The sequence below is a fragment of the Oryx dammah genome, unplaced genomic scaffold (genome assembly GCF_014754425.2).
Source record: "Oryx dammah isolate SB20612 unplaced genomic scaffold, SCBI_Odam_1.1 HiC_scaffold_11, whole genome shotgun sequence".
Lineage (NCBI taxonomy): Eukaryota > Metazoa > Chordata > Mammalia > Artiodactyla > Bovidae > Oryx > Oryx dammah.
Genome location: NW_024070195.1, coordinates 39,868,569 through 39,889,652, shown reverse-complemented (window position 1 = coordinate 39,889,652; position 21,084 = coordinate 39,868,569). Strand labels below are relative to the sequence as shown.

At 51.6% G+C, this 21,084-nt stretch overlaps 1 protein-coding gene across 2 annotated transcripts; it reads left to right on the top strand.

Annotated features, from left to right (window-relative positions):
- The first annotated feature begins 5,209 nt into the window (after nucleotides 1–5,209).
- On the top strand, nucleotides 5,210–19,405 carry PI16 (peptidase inhibitor 16). Of its 2 annotated transcripts, none has more exons than XM_040249796.1 (7): nucleotides 5,210–5,646; nucleotides 11,082–11,303; nucleotides 13,678–13,787; nucleotides 14,061–14,149; nucleotides 14,777–15,328; nucleotides 15,663–15,802; nucleotides 17,985–19,405. In XM_040249796.1, the coding sequence occupies exons 1-6, from the start codon at nucleotides 5,215–5,217 to the stop codon at nucleotides 15,782–15,784; spliced, it is 1,527 nt and encodes a 508-aa protein (XP_040105730.1). In that variant the 5' UTR covers nucleotides 5,210–5,214; the 3' UTR covers nucleotides 15,785–15,802; nucleotides 17,985–19,405. The 2 variants fall into 2 exon arrangements, with proteins under 2 accessions (XP_040105730.1, XP_040105729.1); XM_040249795.1 differs by having other exon boundaries at nucleotides 5,211–5,646; nucleotides 14,777–15,457.
- The last annotated feature ends 1,679 nt before the right edge of the window (nucleotides 19,406–21,084 follow it).

Sequence of the window (21,084 nt, the reverse complement as noted above, 5' to 3'; positions counted from 1 at the left end):
AAATTCTTAAAGGGATGGAAATACCAGACCACCTTACCTGTCTCCTGAGAAACCTGTATGAGGTCAAGAAGCAACAGCTAGAAGCAGACATGGAACAACTGACTGGTTCAAAATTGGGAAAAGAGTACATCAAGGCTGTATATTGTCACCCTGCTTATTTAACTTACATGCAGAGTGTGTGTGTGTGTGTGCACTCTCAGTCATGCCTGACTCTTTGCAACCCCACCAACTGTAACCACCAGGCTCCTCTGACCTTCACACTCTGATTTTCCAGTCAAGAGTACTGGAGTGGGTTCCCATTTCCTTCTCCAGGGGATCTTCCAGACCCAGGAATCGAACCCACATCTCTTGCATCTCCTGCATTGGCAGGAAATTCTTTACCACTAGCGCCTCCTAGGATACATCATGTGAAATGCCAGGCTGGATGAATCACAAACTGGAATCAAGAGAGCTCAGAGAAATATCAGCAACTTCAGATATGCAGATGATACCATTCTAATGGCAGAAAGTGAAGAGGAACTAAAGAGCCTCTTGATGAGGGTGAAAAAGGAGAGTGAAAAAGCTGACTTGACACTCAACATTAGAAAAACTAAGATCATGGCATCTGGTCCCATCACTTCATGGCAAATAGAAGGTAAAAGTGGAAGCAGTGACAGATTTTATTTTCTTGGACTCCAAAATCACTGCTGACAGTGACTGCAGCCATGAAATTAAAAGACGCTCGCTCCTTGAAAGGAAAGTGATGCCCAACCTAGGCAACATATTGAAAAGCAGAGACATCACTTTCCCACAAAGATCCACCATATAGTCAAAGCTATGGTTTTTCCAGTAGTCATGTGTGGATGTGAGAGTTGGACCATAAAGAAGGCTGAATGCTGAAGAATTGGTGCTTTCAAACTGTGGTGCTGGAGAAGACCCTGGAGAGTCCCTTGGACTGCAAGGAGAACAAACCAGTCAATCCTAAAGGAAATCAACTCTGAATATTCATTGGAAGGACTGCTGCTGAAGCTGAAGCTCCAATAATTTGGCTGCCTGAATTGAAGAGCTGACTCATTGAAAAAGACCCTGATACTGGGAAAGATTGAAGGCAAAAGGAGAAGTGGGCAACAGAGGATGAGGTGGTTAGACAGCATCATCGACTCTGGACATGAATTTAAGCAAACTCCAAGAGGCAGTGGAGGACGGAGGAGCCTGGCACCCTGCAGTCCATGAGATCGCAGAGTCTGACACAACTTAGCGGCTGAGCAACAATGGCAGTACAAGATGCCTCCGTTTTGAATCACATGTTCAACAGACATAAAACAATTATGCCAAACTATGTCAAAGGAAAGTTATGCCCAACCTAGATAGCATATTCAAAAGCAGAGACATTACTTTACCGACTAAGGTCCGTCCAGTCAAGGCTATGGTTTTTCCTGTGGTCATGTATGGATGTGAGAGTTGGACTGTGAAGAAGGCTGAGCACCGAAGAATTGATGCATTTGAACTGTGGTGTTGGAGAAGCCTCTTGAGAGTCCCTTGGACTGCAAGGAGATCCAACCAGTCCATTCTGAAGGAGATCAACCCTGGGATTTCTTTGGAAGGAATGATGCGAAAGCTGAAGCTCCAGTACTTTGGCCACCTCATGCGAAGAGTTGACTCATTGGAAAAGACTCTGATGCTGGGAGGGATTGGGGGAAGGAGGAGAAGGGGACGACAGAGGATGAGATGGCTGGATGGCATCACGGACTTGATGGACGTGAGTCTGAGTGAACTCCGGGAGTTGGTGATGGACAGGGAGGCCTGGCGTGCTGCGATTCATGGGGTCGCAAAGAGTTGGACACGACTGAGCGACTGAACTGAACTGAACTGAAGAGTACTTCAGTGCCCACTTCTGTCTTCTGAACCTGCTGTGCTGAGGAGGAGCAGTGGCCATCTGGCGGAATGGCACTGCGCCATGGACCGCACTTTGAGTAGCACTTACTCAAAGAATAGAGGCGAATACTACAGAGGTGGAATTCTTCCCCTCTTTTTGGCTTGATTTTTTGTTGTGGAATTATGTTGCTATTCAAAATTTGGGGAATTCCCTGGTGGTCTAGTGGTTAGGACTCACACTTTCACTGCTGGGGCCCTGGTTCAATCCTTGGTCAGGGAACTAAGATCCAGGAAGCCATGCAGCAAAGCAAAAAAAAAAAAAAGGCCAGAAAAGAAAAACAATTTAAAATATGTACAGATAATAACTCAAAAAATAAATTTCCTCCAAGTCCTGGTTAAAGAGAAAAACGTACTTGACATAAACCACAGCCAAGCCTGCGTGCTTCCTCCGTCTCCTCCTCTGACCTCACTTCCTGTCCTCCACCCCTCTGTCCCCAGTCTGCTCGCCCTCAATCTCCCGCTCTCCTCAGTGGGAGGTCCCAGGCTCTGGTGCACCCCTTCCTGGCCCCCAACATTGGGGACATCACTTCATCTCTCTAAGCATCAGTTTTCTCGTGTGTGTTGATTAGAGTACCCACCTCTGAGCTGTCATCTGAGGAGTAAATGACATCACCCACACAGCAAGGGCTCTGAGCCCGTGGAGGGATGTGTGCCTGGGGGGTAGGGCCCTCTGGCTGCGTAGCAGTCCCCAAACAGTCAGGCCAGCTCTGGTCAGCCTCCCGGTCTCATTCCCATCTCACCCTCCCCTCTCAGACAATCCGGCTCCTCCTTCTCTGCCTCCGCAGTCTACCTCCCCTCCAAGTGTACACGTCCTCCGCTTCCAGCTGTGAGCTCCCCCAGTCCAAGGGGGATCCTTCCCAGAGGAAAAGCCAGGCCAGGCTGCTGTATTATTTTTCTCTGTTAGAACTGAAGGCCCTGTAATTCCTCCCACCTGTAATAATAATAACAATACATTCATACTGGCTAACTCAGTGAGCCCTTAGTGTGTGCCAGGCACCATCCCAAGCCCCGTCTGTGTTTAAACTCATTTAATGCTCACAGCCATCCTATGAGGTAGGTTCTGTTCTAAGCCCAGTTTACAGTTGAGGAAACTGAGGCCAGCAAGCAGGGAAATAGCTTGCCCAAGGCCACCCAGATGATAAGCCCCACATTCTTATCCACAAAGCTATGCATGCTTCCTGGTGGTTTTCCTCCTTCCTGATGGTGGGGATCATCAGATCTCTCTTACTCACCCAGCTCAGGGCCTGGCACCATGGAGCGTGTGTGTGTACTAAGTTCTTCAGTCGTGTCCAACTCTGTGTGACCCTCTGAAATACAGCCGTCCAAGCTCCACTGTCCATGGGACTCTCCAGGCAAGAAATACTGGCATGGTTTACCATGCCCTCCTCTAGGGGATCTTCCCCACCCAGAGAAGCTTTGTGAAACCTTTGTTAAATGAATGAATGAATGAATGGGTGGATAAATTCTGCCCCACTTATGTGTATAGTTCACTGAGAGTGCAGGCTTCGAGGATCCCAGCTGAACTCTGGAAGTACTGGTTCCAGGACCTCCCTGATGGTCCAATGGTTAAGAATCTGTCTGCCAATGCAGGGGACATGGGTTAGATCCCTAGTCTGGGAAGATTTCACGTGCCACAGGGCAACAAAACCTGTGCGCCACAACTACTGAAGCCTGAGTACTCTAGAGCCAGAGCTCAGCAACAAGAGAAGCCCGCCCGCCACAGCTAGAGAGCCTGTGCTCAGCAACGAAGACCCGGGCAGCCAAAAGCAAATTAATTAATTAAAAAGATGACCGATTCCAGCTTCCTACCGCGTGAAGGCCAAGAACTTGGTCCCAGCTCGGTCATTACAATGCAAGGGCTTGACCACTGCGACTGGGCCTGTTTCCCTTCCAACACCCTCCCCTCAGAGTCCTTGCTACAGCAGCTCACTCACGGCTCTGCTTTTGTGTGCTCTCATGAAATTAAAAGACGCTTACTCCTTGAAAGAAAAGTTATGACCAACCTAGATAGTATATTCAAAAGCAGAGACATTACTTTGCCAACTAAGGTCCGTCTAGTCAAGGCTATGGTTTTCCTGTGGTCATGTATGGATGTGAGAGTTGGACTGTGAAGAAGGCTGAGTGCTGAAGAATTGATGCTTTTGAACTGTGGTGTTGGAGAAGACTCTTGAGAGTCCCTTGGACTGCAAGGAGATCCAACCAGTCCATTCTGAAGATCAACCCTGGGATTTCTTTGGAAGGAATGATGCTAAAGCTGAAGCTCCAGTACTTTGGCCACCTCATGCGAAGAGTTGACTCATTGGAAAAGACTATGATGCTGGGAGGGATTGGGGGCAGGAGGAGAAGGGGACAACCGAGGATGAGATGGCTGGATGGCATCACGGACTCGATGGACGTGAGTCTGAGTGAACTCCGGGAGTTGGTGATGGACAGGGAGGCCTGGTGTGCTGCGATTCATGGGGTCGCAAAGAGTTGGACACCACTGAGCGACTGAACTAACTAACTTAATTTAAAAAAAAAACAAAAAACCAGACATGTTCTATCTTCTATATATTCAGAGGAGGAAGGGTCCCAGCATCCCCCCTCCAAATAAGTACCTCAAGCACATGCATTTGCTGAGGGCACATGGAGGCCATAGTTTTATCCATAGTGAAAAACGCTATTCCAAGGCAGTGTGGTTGCTGTCTATTGTGAGGGCCTATTGTCGTTTAGTCGCAAAGTTGCGTCTGACTCTTGTGACCCCATGGACTGTAGCCCACCAGGCTCCTCTGTCCATGGAATTCTCCAGGCAGGAATACTGGAGTGAGTTGCCATGCCCTCCTCCAGGGGATCTTCCCAACCCAGGGACTGAACCCTCCTGCATCACAGGCAGATTATTTACCACTGAGCCACCAGGGAAGGCCCACTGAGGGCCTGCTCTGGGCCAGGTACTGTACTGGGTGCTTTTTGTATATCTGATTTCATTTAATCCTTCCAGCTCCATGAGGTAGGTACTATTACTGTCACTGGTTCAGTTGAGAAAACTGCCAAAAACACAGCTAGAAAAGGAGCAGAACCAGGATTCAGACTGAGGTTGGCTCAACCTTTACCAAACACACCCTGTCTTCCTCTGTCCTTCCACGAGCCACCTGCAGCTTTCTTATCTTGCCCAGTCCTCTGAGCGTAGAGTCCATGTGGCTTCCTTCCTGTTATGTGTCCTTAGCACCCAGTGGGTGTGACCCGCGGTGCAAGCAGTCATTGCAGAAGTTACAGTGACCCTGTGGACTGGAGGACCTGTCAGGAGGGGGCTGCGGAACTCACATGGCTCTTGGCCTGAGCCCCCGTTACCGAGAGAAAGGAGGCTCCGGCCAAGGACTCTTGACGGGGGAGAAACGCTGGGAGTGGACTCAGCTCTGGTCGGGACCCAAGCACCCTGCCCTCCCCGAGACATTGTGTGAGCAGGGCCAGGCCTCCAGATTCAGCCCCTCCCGCCCGCCCCAGCCAGGGTGGTGCTTGTGTAGGAAGGACTTTAAATCCAGCTGCCAGACCCCTGAACGGGAGAGGCAGAGAGGACGGGCCACCATGCACGGCTCCGGCAGCCTCCTGGCGTATCTGCTGCCGCCACTGCTACTGCTGGGGGCTACCCCAGGCCCCGCCGCAGCCCTCAGTGAGCAGGAGCAACATGTGATGGTGGAGCTGCACAACCTCTACCGAGCCCAGGTGTCCCCGCCGGCCACCAACATGCTGCAGATGGTGAGTGCAGCCCACACCCCCGCCAACCCCTTTCGCTCCATGAGGGGCTTCATTCATGAGTGGGTGAATCCCTCAGATTCATTTCTCCGACACAAACAGGGTCCCTGACGCCGTAGAATTCTCCGGCCCCAAAAGCGGTCTCATTGTACAGATGAGGAAACTGAGGCTTAGAGGGACTTGCTGGCCCCTCAGGAGCTTGCAGGTCCCACACCTGGTAGAGCTGGGCCTGGAAGCCCTGCTTCCCGACCCAGTGACCCCTTCCCAGCACCTCCTAAAATGCACATGCCCCTGGGAGAGGGAACACAGGAAGTTCCTAACACCTGGGTGAAACCATCTTTCAAATGCCTTCCAAGGAGAGAAGAAGAACAAACAGGCAGCAGGATGGGAACCAGCACCCAGTGTAGGAGGGATGGACTAAGGAGGTGGGGTGAGAACAGGAACCAGAAGCAGAGAAGGCTCTGGATCACACACATCAAATGCTGCTCGACCACCCAACAGGCCAGTAATTCAGGGTGAATCCCTTAACCTGCTGTGCATGCGAGCATGCTCAGTCACCTCAGTCGTGTCTGACTCCTGGCAACCCCATGGACCATAGCCCACCAGGCTCCTCGGTCCATGGGATTCTCCAGGCAAGAATACTGGAGTGGGTTGCCTTGCCACCCTTCAGGGGATCTTCTCAACCCAGGGATCAAACCCACATCTCCTGCACTGCCAGCAGATTCTTTACCACTGAGCCACCAGGGAAGGCCCCTTAGCCTAGTACAGATCCTCAATTTCCCATCTGTAAAATGAGATCATAGAGCTTTATATCAACATACGGGCTTCCCTGGTGGCTCAGCGATAAAGAATCCACCTGCCAGTGCAGGAGACGCAAGAGATGCGGGTTCAGTCCCTGGGTCGGGAAGATCCCCTGGAGGAGGAAATGGCAACCCACTCCAGTATTCTTGCCTAGCCATGGACAGAGGAGCCTCGTGGGCTATAGTGTCCATGGGGTCGCAAAGAGTCCAACACAACTTAGCTACTAAAACAACAACTAATATCAACATGACTGAATCTCAGAGATATCATATTGAATAGGGGGGGAGTGAAATCTCAAAAATATACACATATTCATTTTTAAAGTAGACTAGGGTATATTTACATGAGGTTTAAAAGCATGTAAAAAGTCCTACTGCATACTGGTGGAGGACATATGCAAATAGACATACCAGTGAATGACAGAAGCCAGATCTGGGGAGGTAGTTAGCACTGTCAGAGGGGGAGTTATTTGGTGCAGGGTTAGGGGACAGGATGCTCAGGATTAAAAGAGAGAAAGTGAGAGATTGACCCCTTTTTCTGCCCCCCCCCCACCGAAGGCTAGACCGGCCCATCTTCTCCAGTCACCCTTAGGTGGGGAGCAGTGTCCAGGGCCCCTTAGCTGGTGCCTAAGAGCAAGGCTGCACCTGTGGGGTCCAAGCCCATAGTTCTAACAGCTCTGTCCAACCTGGTTCAGTGACTCTGGGTGAAGTGACCCTCAAAAGCCTCTGTTTCCCAACCACATGGGGCTGGCAACCCCTGCCCTGGGGGTCAGACAGGAAGACCTGTGAGAAAGATCTACAGCTCCGCAGGTGCACACAGCATCCCCCTTCCCAGTTCTGTCGGCTTTGGCAACCGACAGGAGCTGCAGACAACAAATTAGGGGCCCCTGGTGTTGGGACCCGGGCTTCCCTGGTGGCTCAGTTGGTAAAGAATCTGCCTGCAATTTGGGAGACCAGGTTCTATCCCTGGGTTGGGAAGATCCCCTAGAGGAGGGCATGGCAACCCACTCCAGTATTCCTGCCTGGAGAATTCCATGGACAGAGGAGCCTGGCGGGCTACAGTTCATGGGGTCTCAAAGAGTTGGTCGCGACTGGGCGACTAACCACAGCACAGATGCTGGTACCAGCTCTTCCTACAGTTCCCTGATTGAGGCCTGGAACTCATTGTTGGGCCTTGGTTTCCCCATCGGTAGGTTCCTGCTGCCCTACATTCTTGCTGGCTAAGTCTGGGGGCAACACAGGCTGGGAACTGCTTTGCAGTCAGAGGTGGACCTCAGGAGTGGGGCAACACTTTCTGAAGCAGTTCAGATACTGATGAGATGTGCTGCTGCCTGGTAGGAAGTGGTCTGAGGAAGAGGGGATAAGGCTGGACTGGGACATCAGGCTAAACTTGGGACAAGGTTCAGGCTCAGCTTCAGCAGTGACAAATTCGAGACTCTGGAGTTAGATGGCCTGGGTTCACAATTGACTTTGCCCTTTATTAGCTGTGTGACCTCAGCCAAGTTACTTATCCTCTCTGTGCCCCAGCACAGAGATGACAACACTATAACAATTCTCGTAGGGTGGGTGTAAGGACAGAATGAGTGACTATGTGTAAAGTACTTAGAACAGTGCCTGGCACACAGTGAGTGCTCAATAAGTGATACAGAAGAGGGAATGGATCCAGGGTGAGCCAGGTGGGTATCATCATAGACTCTTCTCTCTCCCTCAGCCTCCAAGTCTAATTATCACCACTTTTACCTCCCAGAAGGCCCAACTGTTCTTGAATCGCATCTCCTCTCACCCCCTACCATCTCTTTGACACAACCCTGGTTCAGTGTTTCTTTTCCCATGGACTTCTAGAACAGCCTCTACCTGCTTCCCCAGCCTCTGGCCTCTACAACCAGCATGAAGGTCCGACACATTGGTCTGACCTTGCTCAAAACCCTTCCTTGGTCCCCAGTGGCTCCCCGCTGCCTCCAGCTAAAGCCCCAGGCCCTGAGAGGCCCTGCTCTGGGTGTGTGGCCCTGCCTCCTGCCCCTCCAGCCTTGCCTCCTGCACACCTTCTTCCTCTGTAACCCAGCAGCTGTCGCCCCCCGCCAAGACCTGGTTTCCCCTCTTCACCTCTTGGTTCATGTTTTGCTGGCTCACGATGCCTTTCCCCCCTCCGCCTGGCAGTGCCTCACTTTTAACACTTAGCTTCATGTCTCCTTTCCATCCTCGTGCATGCATGCTCAGTCGCTCAGTCGTGTCCGACTCTGTGCGACCCCATAGGCTGTAGCCCACCAGGCTCCTCTGTCCACGGGATTCTCCAGGCAAGAATCATGGTGTGGGTTGCCATGTCCTCCTCTAGTCTCCATCCTCTGCTGCTGCTGCTGCTAAGTCGCTTCAGTCATGTCCGACTCTGTGCGACCCCATAGACGGCAGCCCACCAGGCTCCCCCGTCGCTGGGATTCTCTAGGCAAGAACACTGGAGTGGGTTGCCATTTCCTTCTCCAATGCATGAAAATGAAAAGTGAAAGTGAAGTCGCTCAGTCGTGTCCGACTCTTTGCCACCCCACAGGCTGTAGCCCACCAGGCTCCTCTGTCCACGGGATTCTCCAGGCAAGAATCATGGTGTGGGTTGCCATGCCCTCCTCTAGTCTCCATCCTCAGGTTGGGCTAAATGGCTCTCTTTGGTAAAGGTTACGCCATCGCAAAGCTGTCAGTTACCACATAGTGGCCTAATTAATGGTTTATAACACTGAGATCTTGGGATTCTTAGTTCTGGCCATCACCCCAGGGCTGGCATAGTGCCCAGGACTGTTGAATGAATGAATGAGTGAATGAATGGACTTGCTTTCAGATGGTGACCAACTGGCTACTGTGGGTGGGTGTTGTGACCCTTGAGCCTCTCCACAAGGGTCTCTGGACAACTGAGAAGCCTTAAGACCCACAGGAATGACTCTCTAATGGTGGGGCTCAAGGCATCCAGTTGGAACAGAAATTACAGCCGAGGTCTGTAGAGGAGCCTGCTTTTTGGAGCAGGGCTGTCATAGACGTCAACAGCGGACAAATGTCTGCTGAGCACCTGCTCTATGCCGGCCACCCTGAAGGAGCTTATGCTCTAGCCTAGAGCCCCGAAGGTCATCCCAGACACCCTGAGCCTGGCCCCCAGCACCAGGCCCCTTTCCCCCTCCCTGTTCTCCACCACTCCCCATTTGAGAGAATCTCAGAGACCAGGGACTTGGGGCAAAAATGCCCACAGAGGGGAAGGGGATTCACCCGAAAGTTACAGCGGTAGAGCTATCCAGCCAGGGTTCCCATTCCTGCCCCAGGCAGCTGCTCCTGAGAACCGTGTCGTGTGTTGGGGGAGGAGTGGGTGTGACCACGTGGCCCCCTCCCTCAGGGTCACCCACGCTCTTGGCCCTTTATGGGCCGTCTGGCTCCTGCAGCTGGCGGGGCCCCCAGAGGGTGGAGCGAGAGTTGCTGCCAGGCCATCCATTTCCAGGAGAGGCCAAGAACAAAGTTTAATGGGATCCAGGCTTCCCTCCTCAATCCTTGGTCAGATGCTTCGTTAATTCCCTCTTCCCACCCACACTGGGCCTGTCCTGCCTGCCAGAGACACAAAACCTCTGCAGCCCCTTAACCTGAAATGCCCCCTTCTACCATCTCACCGGAGGTCCCCACTGTAGAACCCTGCCTTTGGGACTAGATGGCTCTCTGGGCCACCAAAGCTCTGAAATACTTCTCTCAGTGAGCGTCGCACAGAGACACTTCGTTTTCTTGGCGAAAGTGGTTGTTTAGTTGACAAGAGAGCAATTGGGAGGGAAGCCCGAAACTAGAAAAGCCATGGAGGCCGTGCTATCCCAAGAGGAGTGAGTGAAAGTGTTAGTCGCTCAGTCGTGTCTGACTCTTTGCAACCCCATGGACTGTAGCCCTTCAGGCTCCTCTGTCCATGGAATTCTCCAGGCAAGAATACTGGTGTGGTTTGCCAGAGGATCTTCTTCAGGGGATCCCCTTCTCCAGGGGATCTTTCCAACCCAGGGGTCAAACTCAGGTGTCCTGCATTGCAAGCAGATTCTTAACCATCCGAGCCACGGAGAGTGGGAGGTTAAAGGGGAGTGCTGGCCCCTCAGTCCGATTTCTGGTTGGTAGGTAGAGAGAGCAGAATGGCTGAATAAACCACCCAGCCCTGAAACATCTCACTGGACCTCTGGTGCTTCAGGACAGTTCAGGCAGCCCTGGCAGGGCACCACAACCCACCTTTCATGTAGACAGATATTAGTGTTAATTAAGAATTCCACTGTCAAAAACATCACCCCATTTATTCTTCCCAAAATCTTATGAGAGTTCAGAAAGGTAAGCAATCTGTCTAAAACCACACAGTTGAGGAATGGTCCCAAGTTTGGCTAATTCCTCCTGACCTGGGGTGCCACCCTCCCACCTCCCCACAGAAGCCTACTGGGACCAGAGTCCTGCTCCAGATCACCGCCAGGAGTCACCCCACAAGGAGGGGAGGGTCTTCCTCCTCCAGAGGGCCCCCAGGACACCCTCAATCTTCTATCCTCACCCCCACAGAATCGTGGGCATCCTCCCCTCCCCTCTCCCACCCTCCTCTCCCGCCTCCCCTGAGCCCGAGGCCTCCTCACCTCCCTGATCCCTGACCTGCCCCTGCAGAGGTGGGACGAGGGGCTGGCCTCCTTCGCCAAGGCCTACGCGCAGCAGTGCGTGTGGGGCCACAACAAGGAGAGAGGGCGACGCGGCGAGAACCTGTTTGCCATCACGGGCGAGGGGCTGGACGTGCCGCTGGCCATGGAGGAGTGGCACCACGAGCGCGAGCACTACAACCTCAGCGCCATCAGCTGCGCCTCGGGCCAGATGTGCGGCCACTACACGCAGGTGAGGGGCTGACCGGAGGGCGGGGCCATGGCAATGGGGCGGGCCCCCACGGCGATAGGCGGAGCCATATGGCAGTGGGCGGGGCCCACTGCAATGGGCGGGGTCACCTCTCCCCTCAGGTAGATCCCAGAAGTCCCGAGGCCCCAGCTTCCATCCTTCATAAAAGTCGTGTCTCCACAGCAATTCGGGTGTTGTCCAGGCCCCCAACGAAGTTCTGTTTCTCACGAACCATCTTCAAGTGTCTCTTTTGAAAACCTAGGCGGCTCCCCCACTCTCGGCCTTCTGGTCCTGAAGAGACCTGAATTAGGTGTTCCCGAAGCCTTTCTCCTGGAGGATTGTTACTGTGCTAGGCGATCCCGACCGAACTCTAAGCAATATTGTCCGCTGGCCGAGGTTACACACGGCTGTTTGTCCCAACAGTAAACACATCCCTCCTTTCTTCTGTCCCTCTCTTGTCACTTCTCACAGTGTCCAAGTTGCTCCTTCTCATCTGCCGGGGATTGATAAAGCAAATACACAATCTTAATTTTGTCTTTAAAAGCAACATGCAAAATAAGAGAATCAGAGTTCAGTCGCTCAGTCGTGTCTGACCTTTTGCTACCCCATGGACTGCAGCACGCCAGGCTTCCCTGTCCATCACCAATTCCTGGAGCTTGCTCAAACTCATGTCCATCGAGTCAGTGATGCCATCCAACCATCTCATCCTCTGTCCTGCCTTCAATCTTTCCCAGCATCAGGGTCTTTTCCAATGAGTCAGTTCTTCCATCCGGTGGCTAAAGTACTTGTAGCTTCAGCCTCAGCATCAGTCCTTCCAGTGAATATCCAGAACTGATTTCCTTTAGGATTGACTGGTTGGATCTCCTTGCAGTCCAAGGGGACTCTCAAGAGTCTTTTCAAACACCACAGTTCAAAAGCATCAGTTCTTTGCGCTCAGCTTTCTTTAAGGTCCAACTCTCACATCCATGCATGACTACTGGAAAGACCATAGCTTTGACGAGACCGACCTTTGTTGGCAAAGTAATGTCTCTGCTTTTTAATATGCTGTCTAGGATGGTCATAGCTTTTCTTCCAAGGAGGAAGCGTCTTAATTTCATGGCTGTAGTCACCATCTGCAGCCATGATTTTGGAGCCCCCCAAAATAAAGTCTGTCACTGTTTCCATTGTTTCCCCAACTATTTGCCATGAAGTGATGGGATTGGATGCCATGATCTTAGTTTTTTGAATGTTGAGTTTTAAGCTAGGTTCTAATAATTTTAAAATAAGAGAATAATAAATAAATAAATAAATAAAATTTAAATAAGAGAATACATGGTCACAGAGTGAAGGTTTCAGAGAGCCTTCTGAGAGTATTTCCTGACTCTCACAGTCACTCATTGCAAGTTTGCATTTGCGGACAAGGGGTGTAGGGGTGTGTAGAGTAATTAACATCAGTACTATTCTTTTTTTTTCTCCTCCCAATGCTCTTTTGTTGTTCAAACAATAACACGACAAATTTTTAAAAAGGAAAAGGAAATGAACCAGCCACCTTCCCACCCATATCCACCAGTTCCACTTTCCAGTGTTTCTTTTGGGTGGTATTTTTAGTGCTGATCTTTAGGGAAGGAAATCCCAACATCACCCATCCAGATCAGGAAGTTGTGAAACCCCAGCCCTCCCTCCCCTCGTCCCCCTCTCACATGCCCATACATATATCTACCGGCAGGAATTGCTGGCAGAACCAGCAGGAGAGGACTGCCCTGCCTCCACCCCTGTGTTCTCTCAGGCTGAGTGCATCTGCATTCGGGTCATTTCTGCCTGGCAGAGAAGCTCAACAGTGGTACTTAGGGAACTCTCAGCTGAGTCAAGCCGCAAGACCCCAATCCTGGGAAGTTGTGCAAAGTTAACAGTGAGAGCCTTATCTTACCACACAAACGAAACAAAACCAAACAAACAAAAAAACTGGCTTCAGATTGGGTGACTCCTGGGCAGACTGAAATTAGAAATAGCAAAGGGAGGCTATATTGGCTTGTTTCAGCCAATGGCAGTGCAAAAGGTTGTTTTGATTTGTTGCTAAATGTTTAAGATTCTCCTGTTTAAGATTCACCCGTTTAAGATTCATTCGTTACGTCCCTTATTTAAAATGTAAGGGACTCTAGGAAGAGCCCTCAGGAAGAATCATGAGGGTGTGTCAAAGGGGAAGGTTTTCAGAGGGATAGAGTCCTGGTAAAATAGTGTGTGTGGTTGGTTGAGAGTAGACTGCCTGGGACAGTTTTGTTCTGAAGCCGTGTGTCCTCGGGAATCTGGCTCCTCTCTCACGCATGGAAGGCTGATGTAGAGAGACGCTAGCTAGGAGCCTTCTTGCCCAGGCTAAACTGTTGGGTTTGCCTTCCTTCAGGTGGTCTGGGCCAAGACAGAGAGGATTGGCTGTGGCTCCCACTTCTGTGGGAAGCTCCAGGGCGTTGAGGAGACCGACATCCACTTGCTGGTTTGCAACTATGAGCCCCCGTGAGTAGGGTAGGGAGCCCTGGGGGAAGGGGGTGGGCAAGAGCCAAGTGCAGGGCCGGGCTGGACACAGTCTCAGGAAGAGGAAGCGGGCTGATCCGGGGCCCATCTCCTGGGGAGTTATGAGGGCACCGATGGAGTCTGCTCTCATTGGTCCAGCAAGTTAGTTCAGGGCAAGTAAGACCCAGGGAGCACTTCTAGACAAGGCGTGTGTATGAAGGATAGGGTCGGGGTTGGCCGGGACCCTGCCCCCAGCATTCTCCTCACCTCCTGCAGGGGGAACGTGAAGGGCCAGAGGCCCTACCAAGAGGGGACTCCGTGCTCCCAATGTCCCTTGGGCTACCACTGCAAAAACTCCCTTTGTGGTGAGTCCGGTTGGGGTGGGGAGGCGTGGCACAGGGGGAAGGGAGGTGGGGAAGGGAGGTGAGGGAGGGGGACGCCCACTGGCTGGTCTAGAGCCTTCTGTGGCTCCAGAGCAGCTGTGTGGGCCACAGGAGGAACCCCTCAGCAGCCCCAACGGCGGTCAGGTTCCCAAGCCCATTTGGCCCGCTTTGCCCTCCTTGCATACCCACTTTGGTGCCCTGGCATTCCAAGTGACCAACTTCCTACCCTCCAAGCAGAAGGTGGAGGAGTCGGGGGCTCCCCGAGCAAGTACAGGGGTGGAGGTGGGGGTGTGTGGCCAGATGGGTGGTCAGAGGGACCAGGGCCTGAGATGCAATGGGTGTGCTAGGAACAGTAACCCAGCTGAAGTCCCCTGGGGAAGTGGAAGTGCGAGTGTGGAGAGGGGAAGGCTTGGACAAGGAGGTGGGTGGAGGGGCAAATGTCAATCACAAGAAACAGCAATGAGGGACATATTCGCTGGAGAGGGTGTGTGTGTGCGCGCGTGTGTGTGTCTTCACAGTACATTTGGTCTCCTCACCTTGACTGTGGTGGGGTGAGAAATGCAGGATCCTGTTTGCAGCACTAATGCCAGGCCTTGCCTCTCTTCTCAGAACCCATCAGAGGCCCGGAAGATGTCCAGGATTTGTCTTCCCTGGTACCTGAGGCCCCATCTTCCCTAGCAACAGAAGCCTCAAGCTCTAGGAAAGAGGGGATCGATTCTTCCTTAGCAACAGAACCTCTACCCTTCTTGGTAACAGAGGTCTCAGGCTCCCTGGCAACAAAGGTTCTATCTTCTGTAGAAACCAAGGCCCCATCTTCCTTAGTAACGGAACACTCCCCTTTCATGGCAACAAAGACTCCACTTTCCTTAGCAACTAAGGTCCCTTCTGTTTTGGCCACTCACAACCTGCCCTCCTTGGATAAGTGGCCAGCTACCCTCCTCCCCAAATCAACCCATGATCCCATCCCCAAATCGGCAGACAAAGAGGCTAGCAGTACAAGAATGACTACCAGGATCCCGGAGAGTTCTCTGCACCCCAAGATATCCTTGACGGGGACACGAGAGCTGCTGCCTCTCTCCAAGGAGGAGGGTGAGGCTGAGGCCGAGTTGCCTCATTCCAGTGAGACCTTGGCCTCAGTCTTTCCAGCCCAGGACAAGCCAGGTGAGCTAAAGCCCTCACTGAAGCACAAAGGGCACTCCTCCTCCAAGTCCCTCTCCAAGTCGCCCAGCGCCTCCGCCACCGCCGACGCCGTGGACGGGCGCACCCTGGCCTTGCAGTCCTCCTTGCCAGGTAAGTGTAGAGCCCACCCCACCTCCCCTCGGAGCTGCAGAACGTCAGCACCCTGCTCGAGCATAGGCGCTGTGGGCAAGGCGGGGCGTGCATACCCCGAGAGCTTCCTCCCTGGCTGCTGCGTCCCCATGTGTGTGCCGGGTAGGGTGGGCGGGAGGGCGGGGAGAGATGTCCAGGCTGAGGCCAAGCCTCTCCCTTCCTGCAGATGTGGAGGGCCCTGGAAAGCATGGCTTCATTTCAGGGTCAAACGTGAGCCCTGGGCACGTCGGGGGCCTCCTCCTGGGACTGCTGCTACTGCTTCCCCTGGTGTTGGCTGGAATCTTCTGAAGGGGTCACCACTCAAAGGCAAGGCCTCACAGGGGGATCCCTCGCCTCTGGATTGTTTTCCTCCAATAAGAGACCACCGTTTCCTGGGAGGTCCTCTCTGGGACCCAAGCAGCCCTCCTTCACCCCAGCTAGACTGCAGGCCAGAGGCCTTGTGCCCACAGGAGGCCTCTACAGGGCCAACCCATGGCACTGCCCCACGAGCGCCTCTGCCTCTGGGGAGGTGCCCCCCTTAGCCAGCTGCAGGTGGCTCTGAGCACGTTCCTGTGGCCTCTGGAACCAGCTCTCCAGGTGTCCTGTGGTCACAGTCCCGCTCTTCCGCAAACAGAAGGTCTCAGGGCTTCCCAGGGACCCTTTGGCCCCTTCCAATCCCCTGGCCTCTCCCTTGGGCCATCAGAGCCTGGACCTGTTCCCAGTAGTGCTTCCTGCCTTCTCAGGGTGAAGAGGTCAGCTGCCTCCAGCCATCTCCCCTACCTGTCCCCAGCCCTCCCCAAATGAGACGCTTCATGGCCGAAGTCCCTCTGGAAGGGAAAGGCTGCAGGGCATCTGTCTGATCCAAATCCACAGACCTCTCTGGGAGCACAGGGCCTGGGCGCTGTGAGCTCAGGTTGCTGCCCACTGACTGCATGCATCACCTGGGCCCCTCCGGTTCCTTCCTTCTCAGTCTGGGGTGGGGGGGGGGGTAAGGATTCTGGGGAGGTCTCTGCCTGCCTTGGCCTTGGGTCGTCTGCTCAGGCAAGATAAGGGTTCTCCCTGAGAGTCCCCCTCCCTGAACTTGCCTGTTTAGCTGGCAGGGGCTGCTGAGGGGCAGATGAAGGACAAGCACCATCTGCGAGGGGTTCTATAGGTGGGCAGGGACCAGGGAAGGGAGGCGGCCCCTGACTCCGGAATAAAAACCTGTGTATGAGTGCTGGTCTCCGTGCTTGTGAAGGGTGGGGGGCAGGGGAGGGCTCGCTGGGGGCCCCTGGGAGACTCACATCTTCCGCTGCTGACCCACAACCATTCCCTCTTCTTCATACCCCATCTCCCCTCAAACACTCCATTGAGTTCTTTGAAGCACTTTTCCTTTCCAACTGCACACCTTCTCCAACAAAAAAAATCTTCAAGTAGCCAGCGGGAGGTAGACAGGGCCAAGGGGAGGCCAAGGGCGTTGGGCTCTCCTGGGAGTGGTGGAGCCCAGTTGGGTTCGTGACCCAAGATGGGAGTGGCACAAAACCTCTTCTTAGGGGTGCTGCTGCACAGGCCCGTCCTGGATGCAAGGTCAGCAACGCACCTCAGGAATGGCTGGGCCAACCCCTGGGACATGGAGGGGTCCTGAGAAAGGGCTCTGGAGTTCCAGACACCTGCCTCCCCACGACACTGCCCCAGGGAAGCACAGGATTGTCTAGAAGTGCTGTGGGGCAGGAGACCACAAGTGTGTGTGTGCCTAGAGCTCACAATGGTAGGTGAGGGGGGCAGCTCAGGACCCAACTGGGGCTGGTGAGAAGGGGCGGGCAACCGGCTCCAGGAGAAGCTGGGCTGTGAACAGTTAAACAGGAAATCAGCCCAGAGCTGCACACTGCATGTGTGTGTGTGTGTGTATATATACATACATATATTTATATGATATCTATATATATATACACGTGAGATATATATATTAAGGAATAACTCATAGAACATTTGTCACTGATTTATAGTTATCACTCAATGGTTTCTAGTATATTCACAGGGTAATGCAACTATCACAATTTTAGAACATTTTTATCACCCCAAACAAGAACCCCATACCTGTTGACAGTCCCTTTCTCGTTTCCTCCACCCGCCAGCCCCTGCCCTAAACCACCACGCATCTACTGTCTCTATGCGTTTGTCTATTCTGACATTTGGTATAAAAAGAACCATAGAATATGTGGGCTTTTGTATCTGGCTCCTTTCACTTAGCATATGTTCAAGGTTCATCCACGCTGTAGCACGAAACAGTACTGTATTCCTTCTGATTACCAAGTAATATTCCTTTATATGAAATGTAACTGCATCTATTCATCAACTGGTAGACACTGGGTGTGTTCTACAATTTGGCGATTGTAAGTAATGCTGCTGTAAACATTCATATGAAAGTTTTTGTATGGTCATAAGTCTTCACTTCTCTTGGGTACATACTAGGAGTGGTATCATACGGTTAACTCTAGTCATATAGTAACTCTATGTTTAATTTTTTCAGGTACTGCCAAAGACTACTTTCCAAAGGGACAGCACCATTTTACAATCCCACCAGCAATGTACAAGGGTTTCAATTTCTGCACATTACCAACACTTGTCTTTTCTGATTATAGTCATCGTAGCAAGCATGAAGTAGTATCTTGCTGTGGTTTTGATTTTCATCTCCCCGGTGGCTAATGATGTTGAGCATCTTTCCATGTACTTAGTGGCCATCTGTGTATTTTTCTTTGGAGAAATGTCTACTCAAGTCTTTCGCCCATTTTTTAACTGGAGTATTTGTGTTTTGAGTTGTAGGGATTTCCTTATATATTCTAGATACAAGTCCCCTATCAGATAAATGATTTGCAGACATTTTTTCTTACTCTATGGGTTGTCTTTTCTTGATGGTATCCTTCAAACAAAAAGTTGCTCATTTTGATGACTTCTGGCATCAGTGTTTTTTTCCATTTGTGCTTTTGGTGTTATAGCTAAGAAACCCTTGCCTAATCCAAGGTCATAGAGATTTATGCCTATGTTTTAAGAGTTTTATAGTTAATTGTGTGAATTAAAATGTAAATGTTTATTTCTAGATTCTCAATCATATTCCATTGATTTATGTATTTCCCTTTATGCTATTACCTACCACACCATCTTCATTACTGTAGTATTGCAGTTAAGTTTTGAAATTGGTAAATGTAAGTCCTCCAACTTTGATTTTTTTTTCTCTAAGATTGTTTAGTCTATTTTACGTCCCTTGAATTTCCATATAAGTTTTAGGACCAGCTTGTCAAATTTCTGCAGAATTTTTATAGGGATTATGTAATCCATCATTTTAGCAATGTTAAGGCTTCCAATCCAAGAACATGTGCTGTCTCTCCATTTATTTAGGTTTTCTTTACTTTCAACAATGTTTTATAGTTTTCAAAATAAAAATTTTGTAATTTTTTTGTTAAATTTGTTTATAAGTATTTTATTTTTATGCTATTGTAAATGAGACTTTCATTAATTTCATTTCATTCTGATTACAAGCATATAGAAATACAATCAACTTTATATACCACAACCTTATTGAATTCATTTATTAATTATAACAGCATTTTTTAGTGGCTTCCTTAGATTTCCTATATACATGATCGTGTCATCTGCAGAGTTTTACTTCTGCCTTCTAACCCAGATAACTTTTCATTTTCTTGCCTAACTGCCCTGGCTAGACCCTCCAGTACAATGTCAAGTAATGGCCCGTCAAGTAATGGAAAGGCCTGTCAGTTTTTTCTTATTCCTGATCTTAATGGGGAAAACATTCCACCATTTGGCAAAATATTAACTATGGGTTTTTTCACAGATGCCGTTTATCAGGTTGAGGAAGCTCTCTTCTTAGGTATTTGAATGTTTTCATCATGAACAGATGTTGAGTTTTATTAAACACTGTGCCTACTGAGATGATCATGTGGTTTTGTTCCTTCTACGGGAGAACGTGTGACACTAATTGAGTTCCACAGGCTGACCCTGCTTGCCTTCCTGAGGTGGGAAGGGCATCATCTCTGCTTTCGTGAGCCTGTTTTCTCAAGCTAGCCCCAAGTCCTGTGAGGCACTCAGCTGAGGGAGCCTCGGGGCAGAGCCAGCAGGTGGAGGCCTAAGCCACCTTCCTCCTTTTTGGGGTGGGATTGGCTGGTGTCCCGCCAATAAACGGCACCTGTGTCCACAGCCTTCAGGAAACCTGTCATGTCAGGGACCTCTTTGGAGATTTTTGGGAAATAACTGAAGCCAAGAGACGGTATCCCAGAGTAGACAGGCAGGGCTCTGACAACTGGCCAGGAGTAGGGGTGGCAGGGAGAAGGGCTGAGATGAGAATGGAGGGCATGTTCAAAAAGAGGGGGAAGGCGGTCTTGGACCCTGAGCCCTGGGGACCAGAGTTGGGTGGGTCTGCTCCTGTGCCCTGCTGCATGGCTCCCAGACCTCTGCACACAGCCACGGGCTCCAGTGGGGCCCTGCACACACCACTGCCGCCTTTACATGGGATGTGGGCTTCAGCACAAGGGGTCCCAAAAGGCCTGTCAGGGGACCTTCCCGCTTTGTCCACTGGAATTAGGTTTTCCAGGAGGGGAGGGAGGATAGTCCCACAAGGATATTCCCACTCCCGTCACCCCTCCTTTTGCAGACAGCACCACCCCTCCCGTACCCCAGTTCAATCCACTCTCTTTTCTCAGATCAGGACCTTGTCACTCTAGTTTTCAGGACTGGGAGAAACATGCCAGGTGCTATGGTGGGTTAGGGGAGCGGGTGGCAGGGGAGGATTCAATTCTCAAAGAATGAAAGGGCCCGGAAACAAAGGGAGCATTTAACATATGCGACACACGCACGTGAATACTGAACTGAAGACGGTTAGCAAGTGCCCAACGGAACCTGAGACGGAGCATCAAAGGTGGTTCTCTCGCCACTTCCGGATGTGAAAGATGACCTGGGAAATGTAGTCGAGAGCCTGAAATTCAGAAATCCCGGGGTATTACCTGGGAACCGCACTGCCTCTCCTCAAAGCGACTCGCCAGGCCCACCCAGGCTGGCTCTTTACCTCGGTGGCTTCTCCAAACACCTGGGAGGAGGCGGCTGCCGGAGGGAGGGGTTCTTAAGACTAGCTCAGCTCTGACTCTTGAATCTGGGGGCCCACAGGAAGCAATGAATCCAAGAACAGGGCCTGAGGGCAGAGCAACGGGAAGAACAGTTACCCCGGGGCAGTGGTCAGTGCCAGGGGAGCCACGCTGGGCTAGAGAAAGGCCACGTGGCGTGTGGCAGACCCGCCTCTGACGGGTCTTCCTTCTCTACAGAATCCATGCCAGCGAGCCCTGGCCCGCTCGCCTTGCCAATTGCTTTCCCTCCCGGCCACTTCGGTTATCTGAGGTTGAGTGTAAGATCTTAGTGACCCCCCACCAATGTACATTTATAGGATACCTGCACAGGCACGCTCCCATGTTCCTGGGGAACAGGGATATGCGAGGTAAACCAGGGCAAAGGCATCCCAGGGCCGTCCCTGGGCAGGACCCAGCCACACTGTGGGGAAATATGACCTAAGTCCCAAACCCCAACTCCTGAGGCCCGCTCCCCTGGAGCAAGGGCAGAAAACACCT

Coding starts and splice junctions, on each gene's coding strand:
- PI16 (XM_040249795.1), top strand. CDS start 5,215: ATGGCTCTTGGCCTGAGCCCCCGTTACCGAGAGAAAGGAGGCTCCGGC. Junction 5,647..11,081: donor CCACCAACATGCTGCAGATG/GTGAGTGCAGCC, acceptor CTGCCCCTGCAG/AGGTGGGACGAGGGGCTGGC. Junction 11,304..13,677: donor TGTGCGGCCACTACACGCAG/GTGAGGGGCTGA, acceptor GCCTTCCTTCAG/GTGGTCTGGGCCAAGACAGA.